This window comes from Sturnira hondurensis, unplaced genomic scaffold (assembly GCF_014824575.4).
Source record: "Sturnira hondurensis isolate 20B ecotype Veracruz unplaced genomic scaffold, ASM1482457v3 Scaffold0005563, whole genome shotgun sequence".
Lineage (NCBI taxonomy): Eukaryota > Metazoa > Chordata > Mammalia > Chiroptera > Phyllostomidae > Sturnira > Sturnira hondurensis.
In genome coordinates, this window is record NW_028078194.1 from 739,558 (window position 1) to 752,796 (window position 13,239).

The 13,239-nt window shown below is 39.2% G+C and overlaps 1 protein-coding gene across 2 annotated transcripts in view; it reads right to left on the reverse strand.

The window, feature by feature from the left end:
- The window catches only part of RNLS (renalase, FAD dependent amine oxidase), a 256,885-nt gene that overhangs the window by 52,785 nt on the left and 190,861 nt on the right, over window positions 1–13,239 (reverse strand). For both annotated transcript variants that reach the window (XM_037047284.1, XM_037047283.1), the window contains exon 5: window positions 5,243–5,416. In XM_037047284.1, coding sequence (XP_036903179.1) covers window positions 5,243–5,416 — 174 coding nt within the window. The remainder of the gene's footprint in view (window positions 1–5,242; window positions 5,417–13,239) is intronic.

A 13,239-nucleotide genomic window follows, 5' to 3' on the forward strand; every position in this document is an offset into this window, starting at 1 on the left:
TTGTTTCCCATTGACCCAACCCTCCAGCTTCAAAACTGGGTGACTGTTACTATTAAGCAAACTTATGTGCTTCTCTTATCTCAAATGTTGCCAATCATCTGAGAATTTATTAACGTTTTTATGCTACATTATTTCAAATTTGCATAACTCCGACTTTACAAACTGCTACTGCATTAGGTAGCGTTAGTACTTTCACCCACCAACCCACTCCATTTGTACAGAGGATTTAATCTGTTAGGAAAAACGACTGCTATTTTTTTCTTTCCAGTGTGCCTTTCATAGTAGAAAATATCACTCTGCCCTATAAAAGAAAACCAAGTATTGCATCTGGCCTTACCCAAAGAAACTGAAATCTATTGAATGCTGGAAAAACACTGAATTTACTGCAAGTTACATCACTTTCCAAAATGTCATGTAGTTTTAAGGGATTTTCAAAGACAATTTTGAATATACATGGTTCTTTATGTGCCAAATTTAGAACTTTACCTCCCACATAAGATGTGACTGACTTGAAGATAATAAGCATTATTTGTTGCCAACCCAGCGTTAACCACTTTGTTCTTTCTCTCTAACAAATCCCTATTTTGTTCAGGTGTCTACTCCTCATATGATCAAAGAGAAAATTATCCTAATACCATTTTCAGGAATAAATCTTAATTTTTCTAGGCTCATCATGATAGCCCCCTTGCCAGTGGTTTGTTTCAGACTGGTCAAATAACCCACTTCTGACCTACGAGATACAAGATGAGGCCAGTTGAGCAGTTTCTGGAAATATGTCCTTTATTCTCAGGCAGGGACAGAGACAGGGAAGAGGAACTATTGTTGGGTCTAGATGTGACCCAACGGTCACTGCCATCTCTCTGCCAGTCCTCTTAGGATGTCAACTTCAAAAGCAGAAGGCAGCACTGGGTTATAAATCCTAGGTCCTTGAAGATGTTGCTCAGTTCTTGAATCAATGAATTCTGAAGTTTCCCCAACTTCTTCTTCTTAGAAAATATATCAGTAAGCTTGCGCTGTCATAACAAAATACCATAGACTGACTGGCTTAAACACCAGAAATCTATTTCTCTCAGCTCTAGAAGTTGGGAAGTCTGAGATCAAGATACGCACTGATGTGGTGCCCAGTAAAGACTCTCTGGTTTGCACACAGCTCACCTTCTCACCTTCATAACTCTCTGCACATGGCCTTTCCTCGGTGTGTGCACCAGAGTGGACAGGGACTTCTCTCTCTTCCTTGATTTATATGGGCGCCAGTCCGATTGGATTGAGATCCCACCCCTGTGACCTCAGTTAGCCTTAATTACTTCCTAAAAGTCCTCTCCAAATAAATCACATTGGGGGTTAAAAGCTTCAACATATGAATTTTGGGAGGATACTATTCAGTCTATACCAGATAATATAATAAATGTACTTATGTTGTTTAAGCAAGTTTAAATTGTTTCTTTTTCTATTATATATTACTAAATACAGCCTTACAGATGTCAAGTTTTATGAAGCAATACACAAAGGATAATATCTAATTCATGACATACAACATGAGGATCAAGTGCTATTTTTCTTTCTTAGAATGAAGCAGTTGTAGAGTTAAAAATGGTTAGTCCACTTCTGGTCAAGGTAGCAGCATAAGTAAACACTGCTTGCCTCCTCACACAACCACATCAAAATCACAACTAAAATATAGGACAACCATCACTCAGAACTGTCAGAAATCTAGTTAAATGGAGGTCTGACAACTACAGAATTAAAGAAACCACATCCATCCAGAGTAGTAAGAGGGGCAAAGACACAAAGTGGGCTGGTCTTGCATCCATGTGTCATGATTAAAAATTTGGGTGGGATATCTCAGGAGAGAGGAGTCCCAGCCCCATACCAGGCCACCTAGCCCAGGGATCCAGTGCCAGGAAGATAAGTCCCCATAACTTCTGGCTGCAAAAATCAAGTCCCCTTTTGTGGGATCAAGTTGGTAGAAGAAACTTCTGGAGTCCTCAGCAGTTCCTCTTAAAGAACCTACACAAGGACTTACTCAGACTCACTCCTTCTGAGCTCCAGCACTGGAGTAGCAGCTTGAAAGGAACTACTGGCATACAAGGAAGAACTGAAGTGTCTGACATCAAGGCAGGCGCTGTGGACAGCTTTCTCCCAGACAGAACAGCAGGCAGAGGCCAATGTCCCTTTTCAGAGCCCTCCCTTGACAGAGCCACAGAGCTGGCAGGTGGGGGCCATATCTAAGACTCCATCAACCCAGCTAACACTTTTTGCCCTACCCTGGAGATCCCTTGAGACTTTGTCCTATCCAACTTATGGGCCCACCCAAGTTGTTAACTGTGACTTCTCCATATGAGTGGCTGGTCTTGGCTCATGCTTCACAACTTCCTAAATCCTATCAATAAGCAATAACTAAGTGGCCCTAGAACTGGCACCAGCAGCAGCCAGCCCATATTCACAGCTTGGCTTCTGGTCTGGAATCTCCCAGACCAGAACAAGTAGCGTTATCTCAGACTGCTTTATAGCTTATGCAGGGTGGACCTGGACAGAACACAGGTTGGGGCTGACCTTGGCCTGGTCCACCCAAGAAACCATAGAGCCTGCACAATTAGTGGACAGCTACAGACCATGTTGGAGCACCACCACCCTGCTCCTGTGATTCTCCATGGAGGGTGCAGGGTGGTGGTCAATGGTCACAGCCGGTCTTTACACCTGATTGACTAGGCTAAATCCCTCCCATTCATCTGTCAACAGCAATCAAAGCTCAACTACAAGAGAAGGGTGAAGGGTGTATTCAGCCCACATAAAAGAGCATGCCTCAAGTGCCCAGCTTGGGTGAGGCTATGCCACTGGACCCTATAGAACACCTATTTTATTAGGTGATGCAACCAAGACACAGAATCATAGCACCTCTATCTAATACACAGAAACAAACACAGGAAGGTTGCCAATATGAGGAGACAAAGAAACATGGCCCAAATGGAAAAAAAAAAACAGATCAAAATTCCAGAAAAAGAACCAAAGGAAATGGAGATAAGCAATCTATCAGATGCAGAGTTCAAAACACTGGTTATCAGGATGTTCAAGACACTTAATGAAGACCTCAACAGCATAAAAAAGATCCAGTCAGAAATGAAGGATACACTAACTGAAATAAATAACAAGTTACAGAGAAACAACAGTAGAGTGGATGAAGGTGAGAATCACATCAATGATATGGAACATAAGGAAGCAAAAATGACCAATCAGAACAGGAAGAAGAAAAAAAGAACCCAAGGAAATGAGGATAGTGCATAGACAGCCTCTGGGACAACTTCAGGAGGTCCAATATTCACATGATAGGTATACCAAAAGGAGAAGAGAAAGAGCAAGAAATTGGAAATCTATTTGAAAAAGTAATGAAAGAAAACTTCCCTACTTTGGTGAAAGAAATAGACATGCACGTTCAAGAAGCACAGAGAGTCCCAAACAGGATAGATGCAAAGAGGCCCACTCTGAGACACATCATAATTAAAATACCAAAGGTTAAAGATAAAGAAAGAATCTCAGAAGCAGCAAGAGAAAAGCAGTTACCTACAGGCGAGTTCCCATAAGACTGTCAACTGATTTCTCAAAAGAAACTTTTTAGGCTAGAAGAGATTGGCAAGAAATATTCAAAGTCATGAAAAGCAGGGACCTACACCCAAGATTGCTCTGCCCAGCAAAGCTATTATTTAGAATCAAAGGGCAGGTAAAGAACTTCCCAGCCAAAAAAACCAAACTAACTAAAGGAGTTCATGATCATTAAACCATTATTATATGAAATGTTAAAGGAACTTATTTAAGAAAAAAAGAAAACTAAAACTATGAACAATAATATGGCAATAGATACATGTCTATCAATGACTGAGTCTAAAAAACAAGTTAAACAAATAAGAAGAACAGATAGAATCATGGATACAGAGAGCGTTTTGATAGTTACCAGATGCGAAGGGAGTATGGAGTGATGGGTAAAGAGGTGAGGGGATTAAGAAGTACAAATAGGCAGTTACAGAATAGCCATGGAGATGTAAAGTACAGTGTAGGAAATGGAGTAGCCAAAGAACATGTATGCATGACCCATGAACATGAACGATGGTGTGAGGATTGCCTGAGGAAGTGGGGGTGCTTGGGGGAGGAGGGCAAGTGTGGGGGGAAATTGAGACAACTATAACAGCATAATCAATAAAATGTAATTAAAAATAAAAAAAATGACTAGTCCATTGTTATAGGGTATTTCATGAACTGCTGATTGTACATATATATGATATCATGTTAACATAAACAGTCCACCCCCTAGGGAGTTTTAAGTTATAAAAGAAACATTTTTCTAAGATTATGTGCTCTGATATAAAAACATACTCCAGCCCAGTTCTACCATTATAAAGTCCTGGCAAGCCATGAGACAAGAGTTGATGATTACGTCAAGCAAGACTTCTAACTAATGGCTTGATGAAACCACCACTGTACCGTAAAACACTGTAACAGTTTGAAATGACACTCCCTTTCAAGAATTCTGTAGTTTTAGATTATTATAACTTATTACATGAAAAGCAGTATCTCAGCAATCACTACAATACTACGAACAAGAATACACTTCACCTTTTTGCCTGAAATGAATCAGTTACATTTACTCTTGCAATTGAAGTATAATTTTTTATAACTATCTTCAATACAAAGGATGGAGTGCAGATTTTATGGCATTCTAGTAAAGCTCGTATGAAACATTTTACCTATCATTAAGTTACATTGTTTACAAAGTGATTTTATGTAGTCTCCCAGAAGAAAATAAGTAAAATTATATTAAAGTGAAGGATTTTCATAACATTATAGCATTTACCTTTTTCTCCCTAGCCTGGGGAGAAGAAATAAGAGCAACACTTATCAAATTCTTTTAAAACACAAACTCAGCCAAGAAACAAATGATGAGAAATACATTTGCATGTAGACGAATCCATTATAAAGCCATGGATCTTGGGCCATTTTGAAATCTTAAACCTTCTGACACTATTTTCATGAACTCAGTAATACAAACTATGTTGTGAATAATTTTTCTGAAAAACTGCTGGTTTCACTGTGTGTTTTATTATTGGCCAAATGTGACACTAAATTTTACCCCCCACAGCTTGGAGTTCAATGCTTGCTCTGTGCAGAATGGCAACACTCAATTAAACCGCATTTTTCATGATCTACACCCACCATTGTTACTGTATTTAAGGGAAATAATGAAGGCACTGACCTACATTGCGTTTCTTATTATCAATGGAGATGAAGCGTATGCAGGGATTACTGGTGACGTACCGCCCAGCCCAAGGGACATCGATCTTCGTGCCAGCTTCATAAAAGAGGCCCAGCGCGTAGCGAGAGGAGTAGCTCACCGACTCCAGTTGCTGCCTTTGGCATTCACTAATTACTGTGGAAGAAAAAAGCACAGGGCATCAAACTTGCAAATATCATCTTTCCTTTTAGTACATCAAATACAAAAGTCCTTTAAACTAGTTCCAACTGTTTCCACCAATTCCATCTCACTTGTGATGAATTTTGAAAGGCAATATGAAATAGCATCAGCTTTCATTTCTTTCAGAATGATTACTGACCTTGGCACGATTATTTTTATTATGCTGAAGGTCCAAACTGTTTACACTGGCATTCAAGGCTCTCAAAATTTGGCACCAAGTTGCTTTTCTAGCTTTGTATCCTAGGTATTATCCTGGGACTGTCTGGCCACATTATAGATTCCATCTACTGAGCATTTACTATGAGTCCAAGTCTTTGCCAAACACTTGACACAGGCATTTCACTCTATCCTAACAACTGCTCTGTGAGGTAGAGTGTTATTCCCATGTGACAGCTGGGGAGACGGAAGCTCCATCTTTCAAGGACTTCTTAAATTCTTCCATGTCAGGTAGAGATTTGTTAGCGTGTCATCTTCCTGTCAATGGATTATAATAGTTCCTTAAGTACAGGGACCACACCTTAATCATTTTTGTTATAGACCTCTACCCTCTTCATTATAGGCACACCAAGGATTAAAGTATTAAAGTATAGAAAGGCAAACACAGACCTGCAAAGCTAGTTAAAATATAGGAGGTAAATAACTAACAAATGGAAAGACTTGGAAACAAATTAGGTGGGTTCGGATTCAAATCCTGATTCTGTCACTTACTTAATCATTCAGTTAGAGTGCTCTTGTCTATAAGTGGCAGCACTAGTACGGGGTGTATGGGTGTGCTGTGAGGATTGCATGAATAATGCATAGCTCAGTGCTTGGCACAGTACAAGTGTTCGTTAGACAGGCACTTTTTCTATTAGAGAGCTGAAAGTATTTAGGAAAATGGGGCCATGTTTCATCCTGGGGTGGAAAAGGAAATTTCCTTCATGTTTGAATCTCCATCTCCGAAGTCATTATCCTAAGGGGTCTCAGGGAGCTGCTTGTTTCTATATGTATGGCACGAATAATTTGCAATTATTATAACAATAATAATTTTCAAAGAAGGCCATAGTTCTATTCTAAAGATTTAGGCCGGTCAATTAGAAAATGCAATATATGACAAATTTTTATTAAGCTGGTAAAAAATACCCTAAATAAAACAGTAGGGATAGACAGACCTCAAGGATTGACAGCTAATTTTAGCTAGACCTTGGAGAAGTGATTCTAGGAGGTCGAGAGAAGGCAAGAGGGGTATTTAATGAAGTATTCAAGCAGAGCAATAATCCTACACATTATTCTAACACATTCCTGGCTACAAAACATTTGTAGAACCAGGACCTCATTTGATCTTCACAAAACCCCTGCCCGGTAGGTGTGTGTACCACCCTCATTTTACATCCCTAGGAACCTGAGATTCAGAGTGGCCAAGGAACTTGCCTTAGATCACACAGCTTCCAACTCACGGGGTCAAGATGAAGCCGCAACCCCTGCATCGGAGTCACGCACAGGAACTCGTGACCTCATGCAATCTGCCACCCCCGCCACCCCCGCCCCACACACCCCTGATCTGTGAGTCGGACCTTCAAAATGAACTTTGGCATTGCTTTCTCCTCGGACATTAATGATTATTTTGCACACAGAAGTCTAAGTCATCACTCCCTTTGACCATTATTTCCTACTTATTTTAACTACTTGATGAACAAATGATCTTTGGACATTGGCCTCATTACACTCGATGTGTCTTGGGCTTCATTTGATTATTTGATCTGTTTTTAAGGTTCTGGCTTGCTGTTATGCCGAGCTGCTTTCTGAGGGGGAGGAGGTGACAAAGACTAATTCCAGCAGTTGAGCACATATTGGAGTCTTAGTGATATCACTGTTTCCCAGGTTTTTTATTAAAAAACAAACCAACAAACTGTGGAGTCAGCTATTTAGTAAGTGAAAGGGCCTAAAACTCCTTTTTTTTAAAAAACAGAAAGTGAAGGGTCAACTAGGTTGACAACCAAATGGGACCTTCCCCTTTCCCCACAGGCACATTTGCACATTTAGCTAGTTTTTAGACAAGCTGCCGAGTGGCAAATCCCACAGGGTAGCCCTTTGAAAAGGTAATTGATATCTATATAGAAACAGAAATTAACCTTAAACACCCTTGTATGCCCTGGGGGCTCTCCAATTCATTCTGAGAACAAGGAGGTGAGACTTCTGATGGAAACGGTCTCAGTTTCTGGACATATTCAGTTACCAAAAATTCACTTTCAGGGCCTTAAAAAATTTTGATTGTTGCAGGACCTAACAAAATGTCCTGATTTCGTTTGAATTTTTTTCTTTGAAAGTTTTTCTTATGCAAGTGCCAGAGGGAACCTCTCTGGGCCCGAAATATATAAATTTTTAGCAAGAAAAATGGTATCACGCATTTGTACAATCACATGTCATCTACCCTAAAATCATTTCTCATATAAAAATGCCCAGTTCAACATAATGAATCTTTACCTGGATGTCCTAATTATAACCTAATTTAATTTTGAACCAGGAGGATTATATATACACACATGTACGTATAATAGTGAATATAGTTTTTGACTATGATGTGAGTAAAGTGGCTATAAATTGTATTGAACAAGGTACTTTACACTCTCAACTTCCACCCATTAGAATAACTGCCCTTATTCCATTCTCCTTGTAACTATGCCTGTGTGTGCATGTAGTGTGCATGTAGTGTGCATGTATGGGAGTGGGGGAGGTGAAGGACAGAGGGAGAAAGAGGAAGTGGTAGATGGAGAGAAAAAGAAGGCCTGATGGTACTCCTGAGAACGTCCTCAAGTCATTCCATTTTTTGTTTCCTAATGTGATTTCATTCTTTGTTTTCTTACATATCAAAGAGGCTAAACATATACATTCTGCCTATTTTCTATGTCTTTTGGTGATAATATTCATTCATTCATTCCTTCTTGACTTTATGCAAAGCACTGTTGCAGATGATAGGGATATCAAGCAGAAAGATAAAGTCCCTGCTCTCACGTCACTTATGTACTAGTGGTAGAAAGATCAATTATAAATAAATGACCTACCGAACAGTGTGTCTGTGGGTGATAAGAACTATAAGGAACATAAAGCAAGGTAAAGAGATAAAAGTGACAGGTATGGGTAGGAAGGCCATTTTAGATAAGCTGCCAGGGGTCTAAGTCTTCTCTGAAGATTTTATCCTGACTTACATGTGAAGTTACTACCAGTTATGAGCAAAGAACAGATATGACCCAGCATCTGTTTTAAAAATAATAATTTTAAAAATTACGTTTGCATCCCTGGCTACAGAGACGAAACAGGGGAGTTAGGGCAAGCAGCTCCGCAGTAGTCTTGGCCTGGGGAGAACAGGAGAGGAGGTCAGGGGCCACTGCATTTTAGATGGAATATATGTATATGTGTGTTTAAATAAAGACACTTACATGATAATTTATGTCTATGTCTGCATTATGTGTGCCTATATGTCACATACATATATAAAACTATGCCTAATATAACTTTTGATATTTAACATACATTGAGAAAAGTACGCCTTGACGAATTTTCAAAAGTGTAATCACTAGTTATATTAAACAACAGATCATTCAGTAATCCTGAATTCTAACACTATAGATTAGTTTAGCTGTTTTTAAATGTCACATAAACAGAACGATGCAGTATGTACCTTTTGTGTCTGGCTTCTTTTACTTAATATTAATGATTGTGATATTTATAAATGTTGTTATGTGTAGTCATAGTTAATTGCAGTTAATGTGGGAAAGTATTGCTTACATGTATATACTACACTGTATTTATCCATCCTACTGCTGATGGACATTTGGATTGTTTATAGTTTTTGGCAATTACAAATGTAATGTGAAGAACATCTGTATGTGTTTCTCCCGGGTACATATACCTAGTACTGGAATTCTGGATTATGGGGTTTGCTCACATTCAGCTTTAGTTGATGCTGTCCTCTGCTTTTCTAAAGTGATTGTACCAATTTCTACTTCCACTTGGGGGGTCTATAAAAGTTCATTGGCTCCATAGCTTTGTCCACCTTCACTACTATCTGCCTTTTATTTTTGGGACGTAGTGCTATCACGTCGTGGTTTTAACTTGCATTCCATGATGACTAACATTTGGAAACCTCTTTCAATGTTTATTTGCGTATCCTTTTGTGATTGCCTGTTCAAATCTTTGCTTATTTTTCTTTTGGGCTGTCTGCCTTTTTCTTACTGCTACTTAGAAGCATTTTAGAAATTCTGGATATGAGTCATGTATGTGGAGTAAAACTGTCTTCTCCCTAGTGGCCCGCCTTTTCACTCTCAAACACATGGTTTGATGAACAGAGTTTTCATTTAATTTAGTGCAACTTATCTCTTTTTTTCCATTTATAGTGAGCACACTATTCTGTTTGAGAACTTCTTGTCTACTCCAAGGTCTTAAAGATATTTTCTTCTTTCTTTCTTCTTTTTTTTACAATTTTGGTTTTAATCTCTCTTTTCTTTTTTTTTCTTTTTATTTTATTTATCTTTTAGAGAGGAAGGGAAGGAGAGGAGAGAAATATCAATGTATGGTTGCCTCTCGTGGGTCCCCTGCTGGGAACTGGCCTGCAACCCAGGCATGTGCCCTGACTGGGAACCGAACCGTGATTGGGTGGTTCGCAGGCCCGAGCTCAATCCACTGAGCTACACCAGCCAGGGCTATTTATTTCTTTCTGAAAGCTTTATTTATTTACTTTGCATAGGGTTTTGGATATCATTTTGAATATTAAGCAACCTGGATTTCTGTTGGCTTGGAAAGGTGGTGTGAGGCAAAAAAAAATCTCAAATGAGAAATGGATAGGATGCTACTTCTCACCTGCTCTACTGACACAAGCAACAGCTGTATTGTTCCATAATTGTTGCAGTTACAATAGAAAAATAAGACACTAGACTATAAGTAGCCTGAGACAAGTACTGAGCCTCATGAGCTTTGTGTGTCCAGATCCCAGGACACTGCCTGGTCTGATGTGGGCTTTCAGTAAACCTTAATGAATACATCCTCACTGTAGAGTATTGGAGAGCGTGCAAAGGCATAAAGAGACAAAAGGAAAAACAGTCACCATATTCTCATTAGCCAGAGAAACAAACAGCTATTAACATTTTGACATTTTCCTTACTTTTTACTTTAAACATGGCTGTGATCATACAGTACCTACAATTTTGCAATGTACACTTTTGCTTAGGATATATGACAAAAACTCATTGTAAACATAATTTTTAATGCTTCCATAAAATTTGATAGAAAGGTTGCTGTGTAATTTAACCATTCCATTAATTTTGGACATTTATTTCTTTTTTGTCTGTTCTAATTAAAGCTGTTATGCATATCCTGTGTCTAGATCTGTATCTATGTTTCTAATTATATCCTTCAGATAGAATATTGGAAGCAGAATTACTGTTACATTGATTTTCAGAAAGACCGGACCAATTTATACTTCCACAGAGTGAATGAAAGACCCATTTCACAGTATTCTTGCTTATGAGGTTTAATATACATACAGAAAACTATCCCTTTTTCTTGATAATTCAATAGAAGAACACAGATACTTTGGTTGTAACGTCTATTTCTTTAATGACTGATGAAACTAAACATTCTTCGTATGTCTACTAGCCCACACGTATTTTCTCTTTTGGAAACAAGCTGTTCATGTCACGTTGCTAATAGGCCTACTGGATTCTTCACGTTAGTAAGTTAAAATGAGTGATGCATTATAGAAACTCTTCGTTAATTATGTTATATTTTTTATGTGCTGCTTACTTTTTAGTATTGTATATGTATAATAAAATACTTAGGTCAATGATCTTATCAGTAGTTTTCTTTCTTTCTTGTGCACACTCAGACACCTGGCAGTGCTCATGGGCTCTCTCTCTCACCCTGCTTCCCCTCCTCTTTTCTGTTTCAACACTTAAGAGGCCAAAACTTGCTTTGCGCTGGTTATTCTTTCTGCCCCAGGTACAGGCCTTTGCTTCTCTGCTCTGCTTTTCGCCCAGGATGACTGCCCTGTCTATAGAGTGAACTCCCTGGAGTTCTTTTCCAGATGGTATTGGCCAATGAGAGGCTTAGACAAGAGACTTCAGGGTGGAAGGTGACGAAACACTGGAATTCCTTCCACTCCTTCCTGCCTTGCCGAGTGCTGACAATGCCGAGTTCCTCAACAGCTAAAGGTCTTTTTAGGTAGCTCTTACTCCATGGTTCCAGTTCTCATGGGGATCTGGACATCCTATTTTCTTCTCTCACTCACTCGGGCCTAGCAGTAGTAAGGGCTTCCTGTTGTTACTGTCCCAAGGTGTCACAATATCCTTTGCTGGTTACCTTAACCCTAACTGCCATTCTATAAATGCCCTTTCATTAAAGTTTTCCAGTGAAAATCTTTTTGAATACACCCTCTATTTTCTGCTGGGACCTTGACTGAAGCAATATTTAACTATATTTTCTTCTAGCTTCTTCTAGAAATGCACTCTGAGGCAAACCATGACACATTCTACTCTTACGGAGTTCTAGAGATCAACTTGTCAAACCAGGGAGTATTCTGAATGAGAATATTTTGTGCGCCATGAAAGTCTGTGTTTTTATAAGTAAACAAAGTACTGCTTTCGGTTATGTTTTTTCTTCATCTCATTCTGGCTTTTTTGGCAAGAAAACAAATACTTCAATGTTGCTGGTAAAACAAACACCTTTTGGCATTAACATGGCATTCATCATAAATACTGTAGCTAATGGTCAATGCTGCTCACACTGACAGTTGGTGCCCAAAGCCTTAATCTCCGTCCAGAAGTTCGTTGTTTACAGCCAAGCACGGAGGGGCTGCTAAATTCCTGACTTGCTACCATATGTGAAGAATTTCGACTCAGGGACAGTTGGAGTTAGGACGTCGACTTGTATTAGAAGCATTTTACGCTCTGCATCAGGAGACACTGGCTGCTCTCAACTTACTTATTCTTGCTTTTATCTTTTATGTTGAATTCTGCGAACGTCCAGAGATTTCCTGCACTTCTCATGCTAGACCATTCAGCTCTGTGGGCACATGAAACCAGCAGAATTTTAGTCAGACCAGCCAATTCCTCTTTACTCAAAGTAGCTGTAGAAATAGTGCTGAAATACCCAATTTCCATAAATGGTTCTCCTAGCAGGCCAGTACAAGGGTTTGCACTTTTACCATTCACGAGCTATTTCTTTGGTGTAAAAGCATCACAGAATGTCTTGTTTCACTTCACCTGGAATAAATTGGATGGTCACTTGGACTCTCTAGGTATAGAAGCCATTAAGCCTGGAAGTACAGTTTCAAAAACAGTTTCGGCAAGCAATAAATCTAGAGTTTATTGGTGACAGACTTCAGCGGAATTTCCCCGAGGAAAGATTTCTTTCATCCTGAGAAGCATCTCTAGCGTCAGACAAATCTGGGTTTGAATTCCAGTTCTGACATTTACTGGGTGACCTTGGTCAAGCTGCTTAATCCTTCTAGCATCTGGTTGCTTGTAAAATGAGAAGCATAATAAAGCCTGATTAAAGGATTGTGAGAAACATTAAATGAGATAATAGTAAGTGTGCAGCACAAAGCCTGGCACTTCATTGCCTTCTTGCCCAGCTGCCCCAGTGGCCTTTGAAAAAGAGTATTTACCTATTCAATGTGGCTGTAGACAATTTCTCATAAAGCCTTTTGACTTCCTCCCTACTGCACAAAGTCTCTGCCGATTTACATACTCACTACCCACTCTGCTCTCTGTCTGGATGGAAGTCCTATGAAACTAAAATGATAG